Below are 17,995 nucleotides of genomic sequence, written 5' to 3'. Positions count from 1 at the left end.
AGCGCGAGCAGGCGCCTCTACAACACACCTCCGTCTTTGTTTGTCCGAGTGGTTCACCCAGGGTTCAACGCCGTTAGCGTCATCTGTCTGAACCACAGATCCTCTCGTAGGTCAATCGAAATTACACGTGAATGAAACGCTATGGTGGGCCCGTCCATCCGCATCAGACCTGCAGGAGAGTCTTCCAAAGCCTCCATGGTGGATGGCGGGGAGACATCACATCGCCTCATTGGCTTCCTGTTATCCCAACCACAGTCTACCATGAACAGGCTCTATCAGAAGCCTTCTTCGTGCTTGTCAATCTTTAGGTTACTGTCCCCCCCTACCATGTTATCTTACGTGGCGGTCGTCTCTGACGACGCGACCAAATTCTAGGTTACTCCAGCCCTTGGAACGACAAATTGTGATGAACCTACTATGGCTCGAAACTCCGATTCCAGGAGCAACCATGGCAGCGTGGGTCACTCGGGAAGGCAAACGGTAAGTCCTAAGACCCCCGCTCCCTCTCATCGACGTTCAACCTCCGCAGGCCGTATCAGGAAGCTTTGTCTACTTTACAGAGTCTCCACATCTTACCCCAACAATCGACAAGGCCAGGACCTCCGCAGCCTGTGAAGCACAATCTCAATCCCACCTTCAAAGCGAGCTTGCGACAAGCCATCACAGGAGGGTGAGCAGTGCAGATGGTTTTCGTCATCTCCGCTGATCGATTCTCGTAACAGCGGGACAAGCGGCAGTTTCGGTATACTCGCCGAAAACGACGACAAACATCCCCCTCCAGATATAGAAGCTTTAGATGCATTTGCGCTGGAACGCTGGGAGGTTCGGCTTCTTCTACTCGCAAGGTCGTGACAGATGAGTAATATATCGGATTTAGACCATTCTGTACTACATGGTCTCTTCGGGTACGGGCCAGTTCCCTGCCAAACCATCACAAGGGGTGCTATACTTGCTCCAGCGCAGCGGCCTTATGGCCACCGTACAGTGCGTATCATTCGGACGATGACATTCCTCTAGGGCTTAACGCTGTCAGTGGCGCTACTTTGCAAATCACATCCGCGGGGTTCCAATTCCTCCTTCACCCACCGCATGAGCAACTATGGGAACTGCTCCTGCAGTACCTTCAGATGGCAGAGGTAATTTTAGATCTCTTTCTGACGATGGTACGCTGGACGTCCTGTATCCCCCAGGAAAGACAGATGGACCTTGTAGAGGTCCTCAGCTTCCTGTTGATGTTGTCCACCACCGAACTTGGCAAGGTTGGAGTACACACCATTCAATTCATTGCGCAAGTCACTCAAGCTATACCACATGCTCAGAGCTATTCCACGGAAAACCTGAGTGCCACTCAAAAAGCAATGCTCGAAGATCTGCGGGACTATGGTCTGATCAGACAACGCACGGTCAGCGTCATTGACATCTCTTCTCAGCCGGAGTGTGTTGACATCATAGATACCCCCATCTACCTTCCTCCTATCGCAGGCGACGTCTAGGAAGTTCAGTCCGACCAGACTAGCAACTACACTGACGTCTTCGTCACCACCACTTCCCACGTCCGCCGGCACGGGAGACGGATCGCATGTTCAGGGGTTCATCGTCCTCGAGACCAACTACCGCCTTTACGCATACACGGGTAAGTTGGATGTGCTACGAGCCCGCCGGCGTTGAGATGTCACGAAAGCACAGATAATCCACTCCAAATCGCCGTCTTGAACCTCTTCGTAACGCTCAAGTATCGATTCCCCAATCTAGTGGTGGGCCAGATTACTCGTGACAGCGTCAAGAAAGCACTCGCGAATGGCATCACTGCCGACCAGGTATGTGCCTTGCATGTTGTGCAGCCGGTAGAATCTTGCCGACAGCCGTCAAGATCATCAGTTATCTCATCACGCACGCCCACCCCCAAATGCGCAAGAATGTAAGTCCGATAACCTCCTTGGGACCACCTCCGAACAGATTTTCAACTCGCTCTCCCATTTCCAGAAACCCCTTCTTCCAGTCACTGTGCAGGACCAAATCCGCCTGTGGGAACTTGAGAGAAACCGTGTGAAGTCGCAAGAAGGTCACTGCCGTGCCATTTAAGCTCATCGACGTCATACAACACGAGGACTGATCTTCTGACCGTCGGCAGGATATTTGTATACGGCCTTCGCTTCACATGCCGACTACGAGTGGGTCCTCGACTACGCGAAGAAACTCGGTGTCGTGTTATGGGAGAACCCCTCGAAACGGTGTTTCTTCGGCAGCGTTGAAGGGCACATGAATATTCGAGGGTACATCGAGCGACGGTCGGCAGGGAATGCTTAGACCTGACGCTATTGGCACATTTTCCCTGCCTTCCTATCGTTGCATGTTATGTATTGACGCATCACAGCCGCCGCATGTTTTCTCAGAGAAGATGCTAAAACGAACAATCACGTTGTGGAAAGGGTGTCCGCTCGTCTGGGTGTTCGCGCCTGCGCCTCTAGGAGTTGACAACCAATCAACAGCAGTACAGGGTGGATAGTGTTACGTTCACGATTACAACAAATGCTCTCAAAACCCGCAATAGAATAGTACAAGTCTCAGTTCCGGTGCGTGCGTGTCCGAGATATAGTCCGCTTACGTTCTCCGCCCCAACTAGCGGTCGGCGTGAGCCCCTTCTCCGCCGCCATACCTGTGGAATCCTCCCGCGCTGGCTGCTGTCGCGCCCCGTTCTAGAGCGTACGGTAACGGATGGTGGTGCACCTGCGACGAATGAGGAAGGACACTTGCATGCTCGTACTGCCACTGCATCGAAGGGTACGAGCGCACGCGGAAATGATCGCGCGCCCTGCCCGCCGGCAAGTTTGCCGCAGCGGAGAAGGCGACGGCTGGAGCTGATGCGAGCGTTTGACCGAGTATGGGGGATCCTGTGGGAGACCACGACAAAACCGCGGGACCAGACCCATCGGAGCCCCCGTCTGCCAATCCCCGAGGCTCGTGGTGCAGCGCAGCATGTGAAGCCCAGCTGTCGCGGCGCTGATCGTACGCGGAGGTGAGGTGCGTGTGGCTGGAGTAGGCGGGGCTAGAGTACATCGCCGCTGCAGAGGACGGCGTACCAAGCGAGTCATACGCTCCGTGGACCGAGGACTGCCAGGAAGACGGCGAGGTGCCCGTGGTTCTCCTTGCGTATGGATGCGCGCGGGGGCTGGTGGGAATGCCCGCGAGCGGTGATACCGAAGAGTGTCCCTGAGCGGACGTGCTTGTGATCCCCGTGTCGAGTGAGGCCAGCCGAGTCTGGCCATGGTAGTAGTATCCTGAGGTGTCACCGGGGTGACGCGTGAACGCGTTGTGCGGGATGCCCGAGGAGTCCTCGCCAATGGGCGAAGATGGTATACTCCCTGACATTCCTGGAGAGGGAGGAGACATCCCAGGTGCGTGAACCGTCTGATGATCAATCGCGTCTCTGTCGCTGCTGAACGTCACCACGATTGTAAGCGTCAGAGAGGTCGTCTAGCTTAGGATCTGCGAGAACTCGCTCACCCATGGGAACCCACTGTCTCATGGGCTTCTTCAAGATTTGGCGGATAGCGGAAGTTCGTTGACCGCGTGAGCTCCGGAGGGATTTCGATCGCCATGAGATCTGGGTGGCTTGTCGGCCTCCGCAAAAGGCCGGTAGCGAGGTCTTCTTGGGTGTAATAGGAGATGAGGTGATAATCGGACCCGTCTATCTTGACCGTGATTGTCTGCTGACCATTAGCTTCATGCGGCCAATTCGAAAACAGACATAGCTAATACCTTCTTCACGAGGCCGCGCGGCTTGTAGCTGAGCTGTGGTTCCGGAAGGTGGGCCCTGTGTGGGTACATTGGTATGTCCGCGAGCTGTTGTGAAGTGCGAGCACTTCGGTCCGCGACCTCCCGATAGAGCTAACGGAATTGTCAGAACTGTCCCACGTGCGAGGGCGGGCAACAGCGCATACGAGAAAGTTTCCAGAAATACGGGATTGGGACCAGGCCAAGCCTTCCGTCCATCGTTTGATGCCGCTCTCCTCGACGCTGAAGATGAAGACGGCTCCGCTTTTGACCATAGTGCGCCGCTCGAAGTCATTCAAGCGACGGGTGACCCTGGGGATCAAACCTCTGCGCGCAGCCTGTGGGTCAATGAGAGCCCGGGAAGAAGAGACGCGGGCGGAGGCATTACGGTCAGCCTCGCCGACAGTTTGACCAACGAAGGCGAGGAGACAAACCTCGATGAGGCGCAGGGCGTCCATGGTCGTGTCGACAAAGCCTTCGAATAATGGGGTGTCTGTAGACATAGCCATTGCAGTCGTGGCAGTCGCGATCGTCAAGCAATGTCCAGAGGGGAAGAGGGGAGTTGTTGTGCCTCCACTGAGACGGGCCCTAGTTATAGGAAAAGCCGCTCCCAGTCACGAACTCTTCTTCTTCGGAAGTGACAACGAGAAGTAAGTGTAACATCGATCAATTCGCCACGCACCAAACGGTCGTTTTACACAATACAGCTGAGTGTGGCAGTCTTCCAGGTCCGACTTCCTGTTTTGAGGTACAGCGTCAGTTCCACCATAAACTTGCCTCCGCCTCCACAATGGGTTGAACGCCGGTCCTATCTGAAAGCTCCGTATGAGTTGTTGCTGCGATCATTCTGGCTCCGCGGCGCTCCCTGCGAAATCGTGTCAAGTCCCAGTGGTAACGTGGTGCTTGCAATACTTGCTTGCGCTCCCAGTGCGAATCGAGGCCATCAATGCCGCCTGCTCAAAAATGGCCGACTTGTCACATGCTCCATATACCATGTAATGGTGCGGTCGAACGCGTGGCAACGACTCGATCGGTGAGAGGGAGAATAAAATGCTGGAACCTACTCCCGTCCGCACTGTCGGAGGGTGACCCGGCTGAGTGGGAAGCGAAAGCGCCTCGTTCTCGACGTGGGTTGCCGTAAGCGCAGGTTCCGCATGACAATTTCCGAAGAGAAGCTGGTTCGCGTCTTGGCCTGTCTGATGCAATTTGGACTTTGTAAGTATTTGCACGAAACGGCAATGGGGCAAATGCAGAGAGCGTGACTCATTCAAGCGCACAGGATCAAGGGGGCCCCGAATGTCCATTCTCGTGTCAGGAATCCGGCCAAACAGGCACTGACGAACAGTCGTTACCTCTTGCATTCGTTCTTCATTGTCCTTTGACATCCTCAGGGTCATACGTCCCATCGATTCATTGATAAGCAAGAGACCTACCTCGAGCCCTCGGGTCAAGTTTAGCTATACCCTTTTCTACTCAGTGGGAGGTTCCGTAGGTCCCGCGCATTTTCGCCGCCGGCTCGTGCTGTCTCTTTGATAGTGGTTCTCGACGTTGAGTTCATCGACGTAATCGGTCATTCCCCTCCAGATGATCTCCGTATGAGGATAGTTCAAAGTCCGCGATGCCGCGATTGAAAGCACTACATCCCTTCGACCCCTTCTGGACTTGAACACCGGGCCAGCCATCTACTCGGCTCCTTGACATCGTCCCAGCCGCTGGCCTAGCAGCCCCTTTCCGAAGCTCGCGCGTGCTACTTCGTGTCTTCATTGCTGCTCCCGTCAACTGCAGCCGTCGACGCTACTTCTGTTTGGAGACAGCTGCTCCATGATCAGCACTATTCGCACCGCTCGCATATCGTGACTCACTAGAGCATCGTCAGCTATAACCTACTCCACCCGCCTCATCTGCCGCGACAGAGAATAGCGGTCTTGCAACTCATGCAGGCACCATCACGTTCGCAGTCTATTGGAAGCAACAATGAAAGGTCCTCAGCAGCAGGGACGTTACGTGCAAGGGCGATGCATCGGTGGCATTCCTTGAAACGCATGCCCATACTTGCGAAGGGGGCCAGTTCGCCGGCAAACTTCAGCCAGGTACACACTGTGTCTTCTAGGCCTGGGGATGTCGGGGGGACGCCACAAGCAGAGACATGGAAGGGTCCAAAAGAGAAACAAGGAGGAGGTCTATCCCCGCCGTTCCCCGAGAACATCGCGTCCGCCGTCGGAGGTCTGCTCGACATCTGTTCATTAGATGCGCTGATGCCCCGTTATCCTCGCCTTGACCGCAGATTGGTCGCCGGGCCAAGGCGCCAGGCTAGGCTCTGCATCTGTTTGAGAGCGCGTCTGAGGTTGAGGACGGGTAGGGGGCGCGAAAAGACAGATTGACTTGGGAGAATTGACCACGGAAGCTGTAGACAAGGGGGCCGAAGCGTGCCCGAAAGTCAGCGTGCCAGAAATTCACCGGCGGTCCCGACTTCTTTGTGAACCTAACGGTTCGCGGAATCAATATGTCCCCGCATGGTCCACATCTTCCCGCGCTACCCCCGCTGACACACTGACTTTGCCTCATCTCTCGATCGTCTTCGAGTTCTTGGCAATAGAGACCCGCAGAAAGCCGAGGCCTGAGAAGCTGCTGAGGAGAGGAGGTAGAAGGCCTCGTTGTACGTACGCAAAAGAGAACCTCAACCTCGGCGGGAATGCAAAAGTTGCCCGGAAGGCGAAAATTTGTACCTCACCTTACCACAGCTAACAAAGATGAACCTTGCTTTAGGGTTTGATCCGTCAGTGGCACTTGGGCTATCGTGCCTCCTCAATCTTGTGCTCTGCAGGAACACATTGGTACGTACACATCAGGCGGTGCACTCGAGCAAGAAACGGACATATGACCGTTGAGCGTTCCCAGCAACCGCTACGAAGGGTGATACACTGACGTCGAGGTGACAAGCAACACCATCCGACGCTTCGCAGGAATGACGCACAGGCGGGTGAAGCTTGAAGACGGCGATATGAGACATAGCTATCTGGCAGGACGACAGACACTCGCGCACTGCACAGGCATTAATCTCATTCCCGTCATGCTCAGGACAACAGTTCGCGGGAACAACGACGGGTAAAACGGAGGACGAACCGATGGCGCCCAGTGGGATGTGTGAACCGAGTGCCATGAGTAGAGCTGCGCTTCCCAACGGCAGGACGGAACCGGCCACAAAAGGGTACGCCACGAGTCGAAGCTGAGTAGCCTGCAGGCAGCCAATCGCTGCTTTGCCTGCCGTTGTTCTCCCTAGCTCCGTCTCTCCACCGAACGGTGCTGCCCACGACCGGTCTGGGTCTTCCTAGAAGAGCTGAGAGGAGGATAGCGGACTGTGAAGCCTAAAGCGGAAACGCCACAACGGCTTCAGCCTGCCAAGGAAAACGGGCTCTCTCTATGAGTAATGCCTTGCACAACTTTAGGTAATAGCAGAGCGATGGCATCATGGGAGCGCCGGGCTCTCAAGTGAGTCTGCCTTCCTGCACACGCACGGCTCGCCAACAAACCAAGCCTACTCCTAGATCCGCTCACAACAGCGTAGTCCAGAACATGCCGCGTTCTAGAAACCTGAACACACAACACCGCATACTGCCTCGCGAGCGAGACACTGGGCGTGGGCGACGCGCGAGAGGGAGATCGGCGTAAGATAGACTCACCAAGGCGAGCCATGTAAATTCGCGTCACCTATCGATCGCAGATTTCCGTCGATGTGTCGATGGTCGATGGTCCGTAGCGAAGTCGCGGGAGAAGGCAATGACGTAGCACCGTTGCGTTGGGAGCAGACGAGTAGCCCCCTCCAGCGAGCCCGCTTCCCACCTGAACGCAGAGAAGGGGAAGTAGCTTGTGGGTTCGAACACGTGTATCGCGCCCACCCTGATCGATGGCGCCGATATGGGGCGCAACCGCACTGTCTAGTAATTGCGGCCGACGAACGATCCCCGCGCAAAAATACATTCGGCCGTGGACGATATGAGTACTGAGCGGAAGATGATAGCGGCACTGACCGAGGCGAGTTCGAGCCGGTGGTCACCAGTCAACGTTCAGCGAGGGCATGCCGATAGCCGACAGGGGTAGAGAAGAGCGCGCTCTGGAATCGTCCTCGTGCTACCGTGGTAAGGCGAACGTGCGGTCTTGGTGTGCGAAAAGCCTCGTACGGTGGTCCGAAGGGAAGAATAGCGCCCTTCAACCGCTGTTTTGGCTATTGAGTCGGTCAGCGTAGACGTCGAAGTGCTGTTTTCAAGTTCAGGCGCTCCATGTCAGGGGAGTCCACTGCGTGTCGACGGTCAGGAACATTCAAAGACCGCTCGAAGCATGCACACCGGAGACTTAGGTAGTGCCTTGTTTAGAGGACCAGTGGGGTACGCAGGGGAAATGAATAGTACCATGGACAGACACCCCCGATTAGCCCACAGCCGACTCCGACAACCCCCTCCGGGAAACTGCAATCCGCCAGTATGTCGGCCCCAGCCAGCGCGTGAAAGATGACGAGCAGGAGAGACACCGCACTGCAAGACGACGATATCGAGGTGACGATCCGAGGAAGCGCGAGCGGGCTCCAAGCGAGAAGAGCGTACCGCCTTCCGGGTAAGCGGATGGCGGCTGTCAGCGCAGCACGAAGCTGTCTTCGGTGCGGGCCGTTGACACATTGGCAAGGAGCCGAAAACGAACAGAAGGGGCGATCGTGTCCGCGTAGCACCATGTTGTGACAACAGCCATAGCCGAATGGCCGAGGGTGGACTCTCTCGGGGCAGACCAAGACCCAGACAATCCGGGGCTCGTCATGGAACCCTTCTGGAATAGCAAACATCTGCACACTGAAGTGCGAACGTTGCCCCGTGAAACCCCGACTCGAGAAATCTTAGCCGCAGAGCCAGAGAGAGGGCCCTACGCTGCCCCGTTCTGCGTTGCAACTTTCGCACCGGCTTCAGTTGGGGCAGTTGAGTGAACATTGCCCTTCGGCCCAAGCCCGAGCGTTCGGCCTTCCCCGCACACGCACACCAAGGACGTGAACCTGGTGATTGAGCGGGGTCTCGTGTGCAGATGGTGTCAGTGCGTGCGCCTCGCGAGCAGTGGTAGCTCTGTTGGACATCGTCAATGGTCCGTCGTCGTGTTTCGACTGTCAGCCCACGTACGCCCGAATATTGCGGTCGCTGCGTCGGGGCGAAATACACAGACCGACGTCTCGAGATTCGGAGGACGGTGGCTGGGGAGGCTGGACCATCGGGATCGCGGGATGCGCGCGCGTCGATGCCCAGCGTGAGCTCTAACTGGCAGTGGACAGACGCTGTCGCCTTCTGAATTGCTCATATTAGACAGTACAAAGCGCAGCCAGCAAGAGGACAAGATCACGCACAACATACGGGCCCATGTCGGAGCAGCAGCAATTGGCTCTTGGCTCTTGTCTGTATCACGGTGGGACTGAACGTGCAGCGAAGATCAGGGCAAAACCGTCGCGGGCGGAAGCCGCATGATTCGCTGAGCTGCAAAGGGTGCCCATGATGGACATGTCGACGCCATAATTGTCCGGCGGGCACCACACAAGTTTGCAGAACGTTCAGGCAGCAGTTGACGAGTGCATGCCACCGAGACACTGGCATTCGTACGTAGACAGACGGTTGCAAAGAGCTGAACGCACCGAGCTCTGTCAGTCGGTCTGGGGCCACCCCACTTTTCAAAGTCCGGCCGGGTCGGTCCGGGGGAAGCGGCCGCCATGCCTGGGACGTCGCTGCGGAAGGAGGAAGGCTGCGAAACGTGCAGGCGCGAACGAATTGCACACGTTCTCCTGCTTCGTCCGCTCCCACACTCGCCCAAACAGTCAGTCCAATCTCCTCCTACGACCTGGTTCTTGCGGGTGCCTATAGAAGGAGATATTTGGTACCACATAGTGGAGAGTTGGCAGAACGCCGCCACACCACGAGGCGATTTGAATGTGCCCCTTCCCGCTTGCAACGGCCCATGTTCAGGACACACCAGTCACTTGGTACACCTTTCTCACACTGATGCGAGCTCGTCGGATTGTTCCTGAAGCCTAGTCCGCGAAACTTTCGTACAGAGACAGCTCATTGGCGGACTTTGAGCTGGCGTCGGAGGTCAAAGTGGCCCGTCCAACGAAGAGGTCAAAGATAGCGCGAACACTGGTAGCAATGGATGCACTTCGTTGGCGGATCCGGATGCGAGCATGCAAATCGTGCATGCCGCGACAGATGTAGAGTGATAAAATCTAGATACACGACTGGTGGTGCTACACTTCTGTGAGACATTACTAAAACGAAGGTGTAAGTTCTCCAAAGAGGCGCAGGAATAACGATGTGCGGGGAACGGAAAGCCGAAAAAAATAAATGACAGGAAGACGCGAATAAAACGAACGAATAGGGGATAGCGAGAACGAAGTTAGCGCTGCTGTAGGTTTCTACCTCATTACTGCATACTCGCATTGGTCTACTACTCTATGTCGGGCCCGGGTACGCCACATGCGGCGCAGCGGGGAGACCATGACAACATGCCATGGTCGTATCGGTCGTGGTGATGGTGGTGCGCTTTTGAGAGAGGGGCACGCGGTGTCGGTACAGCGCCCCGGTCCGCATACTGTCGTGCGACGGAAAGCAACCTGCATGACACACGCAGCCCGTCAGCCCTCTGACGCCCTGCAAAGTTCTATATGTGCGCTCACCTCTAACGCCTAGGCGCCGCAGCAGACGGTGCGACTGCCGCGACCGCGCACTCAAGCACGGACGCGCTGGGGAAGGAGTGGGATCTGGCGCGTCTTCTTCACGGTGGGGCCCTCCTTGCCGAAGTAGCGCTCGGTCTCGAACGACCACTCCGCGTTCGCGATGATCCAGTCGTCAAGGCCCTGGACGTAGAGCGCGACGGCGCGGTCGATCTCGGGGCCCCACGACGGGAGCGCCTTATGGCATTCGAAGTAGTAATCGAGGGTCTTCCTCCAGAGCTCGCCCGCCTGCTCGATGGCCTCCTGGCGGTCGACGTTGTTCTGGTGCATGAGGACACAGACGAGGTTGTGCGTCTACGACGACCGCCCGTTAGCATGTGAACAAAGCAGCAACGAGTTGTTACATGAACACTCACGTCTCCGCGCGATTGTTCCGCGTTGTACGAGAGGACGTCCTGTAGCGATCGGAGATCCCGTAAACCAGTACTCGCAGGGCGATCAAGGAACATCATTGACTCACGTTCGCCCACGAAACAAGATCGTTCGTCGAGTCGGACATGGCCTTGATGATCGGGTGCTCAATGACCTCGTCCGGAAGGTCAATGTTCGCAGCATACTCGATGAACGCGAAACCAGTCTTGCAGCCGCTCGTATCCCTGCGGAGTAAGATGTACTCCTCAAGGTCAGGAATGTTGCGGGAGCCGCGATCAGCGGCCTGCTGCATGATGGCCTGGAAGTACGTATCCAGCGTTGACAGGAGGCGTTGCTGGCAGCCAGGTCCCGCGGTCGCGCGCATGCGCTCCCAGAACCTAGCGACAGGAAGACAAAAAGAAACGTCACGTGAGCAACACGACATTGCTACCCGAGTGGACCAGACAAGCCCTGGGAACGGCGGGACACGATATAGCACAGGAACACTTACGACTTGGTCAGGCGGTGCGCGGCGGTGTCGGACTTGTATGTGTCAGGGAAGTATAGCGTGTTCATGACACACTCCGCCAGGCCACGCGTGCCCGTCGTGTCGAACTCGTCCGTCCAATCGTCGAGGGTGAAGAGGAAGTTCATGAAGTCGGTGCAGACGCGGAGCTCGTCAAACGTGCAGTCGATATAGCACCAGCCACTGAGGAGACCAGCGTTGAGCGTAAGGAACTTGGCGCGCTGCTTCTCCGAGAAGTTGGCCATGCTGAGGAGCCATTCTTCTGATTGGCGAGACACTTCGCGTTCCTGCGGATGACACCGGAGAGGATACGGGATGGGGGAGATGAAGTCGGGGAACTTGAGGATGATCTCCTTTGTCGAGTCCGAGCCGTTGACGGGAGCAGGAGTTACAGCCATGGTTGTACAGTTACTAGTGGAGAGGTAAGGTGGACGACAGGAGTGGTACAAAAACACAAGCGCAAGAAGGAAGGACGTGTCGCACCGTCGAGTGAGTCACCCGCCCGTGCCTTATATACTACCACGGCCTTATGCGGAGCGACCGGGAGGCAGGGAAACTTTCCGTATTGTTTTGTGTATGAGGCATGACGAATCTGTCAAGCGAGGATGGATGATGATCCAAATTTGTCAATACGCGTAAAGGCAATCGCCGGGTATCAATGTGCATGGTAAGAAATGAAGGGTTGACGTTACGCACGGCGTCGGGTCACTGCGCATCGCCCGCCAGCGCTGCGCCCTCTGCGCCCGGCTCCGGATGTAACGAATCGCTTATCGACATCGATCCCTGAGCGTGAAGCCGACAACCTACTCGTATCTCATTCGAAACAAGCCCCTCTCGGAGCTCGCCATGCATTTTGGGGAGGGCCTGAAGCAAGACCAACAAGGTCACGGATAGGAGCGGGCGAAACCCAAAGTGCGAAAAGAGCGGAGCCGCTCGACAGGTCCCATGGACCAGCGACTGGCGCGATTCCTGAACAGGGACTACCCTGAACGGGGCGTCCGAGGCGGAACGATGATGCATAGACAATAATCCAGATTCTCGTCAACCCTTGATGGTGAGACATGCGGGCCTGTTTTTGTTTGCTGAACTCATTCCCGAGGGCGACATTCGGTACTTCGGCGCAAGATAGGTTAGCCATGTTGAGGCCGATTTGTCAGGCGAAGACACGTTCCAAACCAAAACTAAATGAGCGTCAGTATAGTCAGCAATTGTTTTGACAACTCACAGGAGGCTGCCACAGGGTGCAAGATGGTAACTTTGCGAGGCGGTGCGGCGACTGCTATTTCGAGCATTGACTCCAGCGAAACAAAAGAGGGCTGCCGAACACGTAACACTAAGACGGGGAAGGTGACTCGGCGCAATGTTGGCAATCTTGTCGAGCGATTGAGGATTGACGGAGTGATACCCGTTCATTATGGAGACTAATGAAAGTGGATGATATCAAGGGCCAACACAGACAATACATGGAGGCGTCGATATGTTTCAGAGATAGACGGTCGACTGAGGAGATCAAGGAGAACGACAGACAGCGACAAGAAGCCTGCACGCCACACCGCAGTCAACCATGCACGGACCCGACGGCCAGATCTCATCGTGTCCCTTGTCAAGACTCACAACTCCGACTCCCGCTCCGGCAGGCCCCTTTGGCGTGCCGCCCGAAAACTATCGCTCGAACAGAAAGCCCGCCTTGCTCCGCATGGCTAGATACTCCGCGAGCGGGCACTGCAAGCGCCAGGTTGGCCTGTGCCGATCTGACGCAGAGTCTGAACTGAGCCTCCTCGTCTACATTGTACCACGCCTCCTCGTACTCCCGCCTGACTACACATATTGTTCGCGGCCAAAAATCCGCTGCTTAATCGCACTATATCTCATCTCGCTTAGCACTCTCCGCCGCGATTCTAATTCTTGTGCTATCGCTCGCGGGACAATCAATATCGCAATCACAGTCCATCCTCCGGACCTACCGCACGCAGTCAATGGCACCGCCGACACAATCTTCTCCCGCTCTTCCCCTCAATGTTGCTCCGGCATCACGACCTCAGACAGCACAGTCGACGCTGTCCACTGCCTCCTCAACTACAGTGGGCGCGAACAAGTCCACAACAAATACATATGCTCCGGACATTTCGTCCCCTCACGAATTGACGGCGTTTGTACGCAGCGGTAGTGTCTCCATTACTCCCTTACCTCGCTAATGAGCCCGCTACGTGTTTTAACGATCACGGTCGTTCCTCTTTTGCACCGCTGTCCTAGGTGGAGTCGCTGCTCGAACAGCTTGACCAGAAGTTCGACGACATGTCCAGCCAGATTCTCGATCGCAGTATGTCCACTTCCTGTGCACCATCTGCGCCCTAAGAAGATTGCCTATTGATCCTATCGCCCTGTTCCCTGTAGTGACCCAAATGTCAAGCCGTGTCGACGCCCTTGAGGCTTCCATCCAAGACATCATCAGTAGCGATGCTCCTCCCCCACTGCCTCCCAGTCTCCCGCAGTCTCCTCTCATCTCTCAGCGGAAGAGCACCGCGAGCGGTTAGACGGGAACCGCACTCTGGCAGATGGCCGTCATAGTCTTTTCTCAGGAAGCTGTATGTACTTGCACACTATACCCGTTCCCCCCTCGTTTGCGACGAAACTCCGAGGGCTTGCATTTGTCTCCGCGGAATGTCTGCGACACGCTCGGTGCGGCTCAATTTCGGCGTCGACGACGTCTCCGCTCGGGCTCTCACGAACCGGTCTTCATACGTCACGCCTCCCACGCGACGAGCTACTTGAACATCGTGGCCGGCAATCGTGATGCGCAAAGGATGGCCTGCGCAAGCTTCGAGTCCCGTCCGTGCGATGCAACCGGAAGTGTGGCGCTTCGCGCGCTGTTCTACCTCCCTCCATGCTTCGAGCTCGGGTTGCCCTGCCCGTTCTCGCCATTCGCCAACCCCCCGTTGTCGTGCTCCAGCGCGCTTGCCGGCAGGTCGCTGCTGCCCCGCCCGAATAGGCAGCCATTACGCTGCCCGCGGCGACCCTGGGGCGGCGAGGTGCTCGCGAGGAGCGCGCATACCAAGCATGCCTTACGACATCCCGCTCCAATTCTAGTCCACATCTGCCCGGAGTGGTAATATAATCTCCCACTTATCAAAGCCATCGCCCGCCGCGTCTGGCTGCAGGGTCTCCGGGATCGTCTGTTCGGAATGCAGCCGTATAGTGCTGTCCGGTGCCAACCTTCGCAGGCGCCCGTCCGCTCGTCCCGCTAGCCATGCGGACGGCTGGTGTAGCCACGGCCCACTTTAGTCGGCATGTTGTCACCTCAGGGCGTCCACAGTCTGCCACGACGCCAGTGCGTTCGACGATGCAAGGATCCATGAGATCCATCATGCGTTGGGGCTGACGTGTGGCTCGGAAGTGCCCATCATGATTGGAGGAAAGCTCGCGCCGCGCACAGAGTTTGCCGCTTGCGGTGTGTGTTCACTTCCGCGCCCGACGCCATCCCCGTCTTCGCGCTCATGAGGAAGCCCATAAGGCTGCACGCTGCAGCACAGATGCCCGCGTCGGGTGCGGTCGCGCATCGTGACAATGAAATGACAGCGACACTGCGTCCGGGCATGGCCCCCCGAGCGACCGTCGGAGCATAGCCAAACTGACACACGCCCGTGGGCGTACGTCGCGAATGCGCCGGCGGTCCCCCTCGAGCCTCTCAAAGTTCGCATTCTCCGGCCCCCATCCCTAGTGCGCCATGGCCAGCGACTACCGAATATTCTTCTGGGACTAGTGGAGCCTGGGAGCGCGCCGCGCCACCTGTAGAAGACCCTCAACATCTTAGACATGCGGCGGCCAGAGCATCCGCGCGCATGGCAGGGTCCCTTCGGCGACCTGTCGCAGTTCGCGTCGAAGCTGAAGTTGAAGGCGCTGTCTGAAGCCACCATTCCTGTGGCGCAGGAGCAACGCTCGGTCGTCGTCCCACAGCTATAGCTAGTAAGCAGACCCTGGCACGCCACCCTGAAATGGAACGGACGCGAGTGGGCCAACGTCAACGGTCGTTCAAAGCGCTGTAGCCTTGGGCCTGGGACCGTGATAGTACGAGTGCGTGCAGCGACGCTCCGATAACCCCTTTGTCGGACCATGTGAGAGCCGCGACAATACCCCGGCGAAGGGCATTATCTTTGAATTGCAGTATTCATGAGACCCAGAGCTCAGGCGCGACGTCCATGACACCGAACACAGACCGTGAGCTCCGTCCCATTCCAACCGGGAAACCTACATACACAGTTTGTAACACACGTTCTACGTTCTGCACCACTTCGAGCCCTCCGCCCCGTGACGAAGCAGGCTCATATCTCCTCAATCAGCTGCACGGCTTCTCCTTCTCTCTGCAGCCGGCTCGCCTGGTGCCCCGACCTGCCGTGCTTCGTACCCCAGCCCGGCCAGATGCCGCGTGGGTATCTTTGGTGCCGCGGCCACCTCATCAGCTCAACACCTCCAACAAACGATAAATCAAATCAGTCCAATCCTGGAGCCGCTGTTGGGGCGGCGGGCGTGAGGGTGCGGCGGGCGGGGGCGGGACCAGGCGCGCCACCCCCAAACATAGCGGAGATCACGTCTCCGAAAGGGTTCGCCTGCGCCGCTCGCGGCGGGGGTATTGCAAAATAGAGCTCCGCAATCTCTATGAGTGCCTGGTGGGGGGAGACAAGGAGTGTCAGTGGTCTGAACAGGGTATCTTGGGATCGATTGGGATGCAGCGAAGGTAAAAGTGACAGGAGGGAAGGGAAGAGATGCGACGAGCTGGGAGCCTGGCGTATCAACGAAGTCACATAGCCCGCTCGTTATTGCACGTTGCATATTGCATGTTGCCCATATCGTGCGTACTCGCAGCACCCACTTCAATCGATGACTGCTCTCAGGGCCATCGCCACGCATCATGCGGGTCCGGATGTGCAGGATGATTTATTAGATGGCCCACAATCAGGTCCCTAGGGCCAAGCAATATGGCTAGAAGCGTCATGACGATCCATCCGCAGAAAGATGGAGAGGATCCGGACAGATACTCGTCAACTATAGCCCAGGGCTCAACAAGACTGCATCCCTTGGCGCTGAGGGACAGGATGAAACGCGAGTCCGCGAGCCGAGATCACGCACCTTCCGTACTTCCCTGTTCGCAACATCACCCCCTCTGCTCTGGTACGTTCCGCAAAGCCGGACCCAGGCTTCGCGCATGGCCTTGTTCTTGTCACCCTGCGCGCGTTGGCATGTGCGCACAGCAAGTTGCGCGAAATTGACAGCGGAGTCAGTGGTGAACGTGATCTCGTCTTGCTGGCCATCTATTGATTTTCCGATTGAGATTGGTGACGGGTAAATAGACGAAAGCAGCGATGGTCGACGGGTGGTCAGCTGGGAAACGAAGTGGATTATGAAAGCCCGCGCAGCGAGGATATTTCCGTTCTGCAAATACCTACATGTCGGCGCGGCATAGAGCCAAGCTCAGCAAAATTGCGGGCGGTTAAGATTGCATAAACAGAATCAGAAGGCTTACGGTATCGTACCGCGCAGTGCGAACGCGCCGACAGGCCCTTCTGGACCTGCCCATTCGATGAACGTTTCGGCAAGTACTCGAGCACTGTCTCGCTTTCCCGCGTTGAGCAGGTATGGTTCTGCGGCGTCAAAGGTGCCCTCTGCGTGCCGACATTAATGTTCGCAAAGTGCCGATGAGAGTCCAAACGGGTGCGCATGAGCGTCCATGCGACGTACCTTTGTAAAAAAGTTCACCGACGTAATGGTGCAGATCAGGATCGCCTGCAGGGTGAGGTCCAGCTTTGGCGGACCATCTGCACACGGTCACAATGTGGCACTGATTGCGAATCAGTTTGAGAAGCTTACGCAATGGACTTGTCAATGATGGTCTTCCGCCATGAGCCTGACGGGCCAGCGAGAGCAATCAGTTGGGTCAGCCGGCCTGTAATCCGTTCAAAGCTCAGTAAGACAGCGAGAAGTTCATGAAGGACTAGCATGGTATATGAAAGGCACAGGAGACTCACCGCGGCTCTCATCGCTCACAGTCTCGCCCTTGCTCTCATAGACGTCCACGAGGAAAGTGGTGAGGTCAGTGCCGCTCCCTTGCTGTCCGATTTTGAGAAGCTCGCGGGCGGATTGGAAGAGGACATTTATAGCGGTATCGTACTGGCCCGACTTGTTGTATCTGGAAGCAAATGTACGGGCCTTCTGGTGCGCTTCGTATGGTTGGCCAGATGCAATGAGCGGCAGGATTGCTTCCAGTGCTCGCGAGGATGACGTCGCTCGTGCGGAAGGCATTGTCAGTTACCAGCGGTCAGATGGTGAGGCAACCGCGTCGGATCAGTTGTGATGAAGAGCCGGGCAAGCAAAGAGCGTTGAGTGTCGTATAGATTGCCGTGTTGTCGGTGGGATCTGAATGGAAACAGCAGGGAGCAGGGCAGGTTCGACGCCAAGGCGCGGCGTCCCGATGCGATCGACAATGCAGGCGCCGGCTAAACTGTCACGGTACTACAAACGTTGGCTAAGTTAAAGTCTACCACGACCAGTCCGTCTTTGATGCTACCGCCGTGCCAGGCCGAACAAGGCTTGTGCTCAAC

At 56.7% G+C, this 17,995-nt stretch overlaps 7 protein-coding genes across 7 annotated transcripts; 2 read left to right on the top strand and 5 right to left on the bottom strand.

Moving 5' to 3' along the window:
• Positions 1-42: 42 nt before the first annotated feature.
• On the top strand, positions 43-2,542 carry DICSQDRAFT_159781 (transcription factor Tfb2). Its single transcript, XM_007362457.1, has 12 exons — positions 43-308; positions 376-480; positions 530-670; positions 723-822; positions 878-984; positions 1,034-1,136; positions 1,191-1,403; positions 1,483-1,633; positions 1,687-1,817; positions 1,871-1,918; positions 1,984-2,062; positions 2,132-2,542. The coding sequence occupies exons 1-12, from the start codon at positions 142-144 to the stop codon at positions 2,305-2,307; spliced, it is 1,521 nt and encodes a 506-aa protein (XP_007362519.1). The 5' UTR covers positions 43-141; the 3' UTR covers positions 2,308-2,542.
• A 38-nt stretch (positions 2,543-2,580) lies between these two features.
• On the bottom strand, positions 2,581-3,161 carry DICSQDRAFT_152949 (uncharacterized protein). Its single transcript, XM_007362456.1, has one exon. The coding sequence runs from the start codon at positions 3,055-3,057 to the stop codon at positions 2,620-2,622; it is 438 nt and encodes a 145-aa protein (XP_007362518.1). The 5' UTR covers positions 3,058-3,161; the 3' UTR covers positions 2,581-2,619.
• Positions 3,162-3,500: 339 nt separating this feature from the next.
• Positions 3,501-4,533, bottom strand: DICSQDRAFT_100023 (uncharacterized protein; the record flags this gene model as incomplete). The annotated part of the gene is made up of 4 exons (XM_007362455.1): positions 4,209-4,533; positions 3,942-4,112; positions 3,760-3,888; positions 3,501-3,707 (listed from the first exon to the last, which is right to left on the bottom strand). The coding sequence occupies exons 1-4, from the start codon at positions 4,281-4,283 to the stop codon at positions 3,501-3,503; spliced, it is 582 nt and encodes a 193-aa protein (XP_007362517.1). The 5' UTR covers positions 4,284-4,533.
• A 2,727-nt stretch (positions 4,534-7,260) lies between these two features.
• DICSQDRAFT_152948 (uncharacterized protein) lies at positions 7,261-9,398 on the bottom strand. The gene is made up of 2 exons (XM_007362454.1): positions 9,152-9,398; positions 7,261-9,092 (listed from the first exon to the last, which is right to left on the bottom strand). The coding sequence occupies exons 1-2, from the start codon at positions 9,164-9,166 to the stop codon at positions 8,577-8,579; spliced, it is 531 nt and encodes a 176-aa protein (XP_007362516.1). The 5' UTR covers positions 9,167-9,398; the 3' UTR covers positions 7,261-8,576.
• Positions 9,399-9,958: 560 nt separating this feature from the next.
• Positions 9,959-12,872, bottom strand: DICSQDRAFT_80370 (terpenoid synthase). The gene is made up of 7 exons (XM_007362453.1): positions 12,628-12,872; positions 12,099-12,515; positions 11,388-11,994; positions 10,986-11,274; positions 10,882-10,920; positions 10,469-10,819; positions 9,959-10,405 (listed from the first exon to the last, which is right to left on the bottom strand). The coding sequence occupies exons 3-6, from the start codon at positions 11,798-11,800 to the stop codon at positions 10,520-10,522; spliced, it is 1,041 nt and encodes a 346-aa protein (XP_007362515.1). The 5' UTR covers positions 11,801-11,994; positions 12,099-12,515; positions 12,628-12,872; the 3' UTR covers positions 9,959-10,405; positions 10,469-10,519.
• Positions 12,873-13,378: 506 nt separating this feature from the next.
• Positions 13,379-13,900, top strand: DICSQDRAFT_33119 (uncharacterized protein; the record flags this gene model as incomplete). Its single annotated transcript, XM_007362452.1, has 3 exons — positions 13,379-13,555; positions 13,656-13,722; positions 13,797-13,900. Coding segments are annotated over 3 exons (348 nt in total), but the record flags the coding sequence as incomplete, so codon positions are not given.
• A 1,399-nt stretch (positions 13,901-15,299) lies between these two features.
• Positions 15,300-17,803, bottom strand: DICSQDRAFT_80364 (uncharacterized protein). The gene is made up of 6 exons (XM_007362451.1): positions 17,423-17,803; positions 17,265-17,340; positions 17,136-17,212; positions 16,921-17,059; positions 16,527-16,839; positions 15,300-16,063 (listed from the first exon to the last, which is right to left on the bottom strand). The coding sequence occupies exons 1-6, from the start codon at positions 17,694-17,696 to the stop codon at positions 15,890-15,892; spliced, it is 1,053 nt and encodes a 350-aa protein (XP_007362513.1). The 5' UTR covers positions 17,697-17,803; the 3' UTR covers positions 15,300-15,889.
• Positions 17,804-17,995: the final 192 nt, after the last annotated feature.

Source organism: Dichomitus squalens (assembly GCF_000275845.1).
Source record: "Dichomitus squalens LYAD-421 SS1 unplaced genomic scaffold DICSQscaffold_4, whole genome shotgun sequence".
Lineage (NCBI taxonomy): Eukaryota > Fungi > Basidiomycota > Agaricomycetes > Polyporales > Polyporaceae > Dichomitus > Dichomitus squalens.
This window is presented reverse-complemented; position numbering and strand designations above follow the sequence as displayed.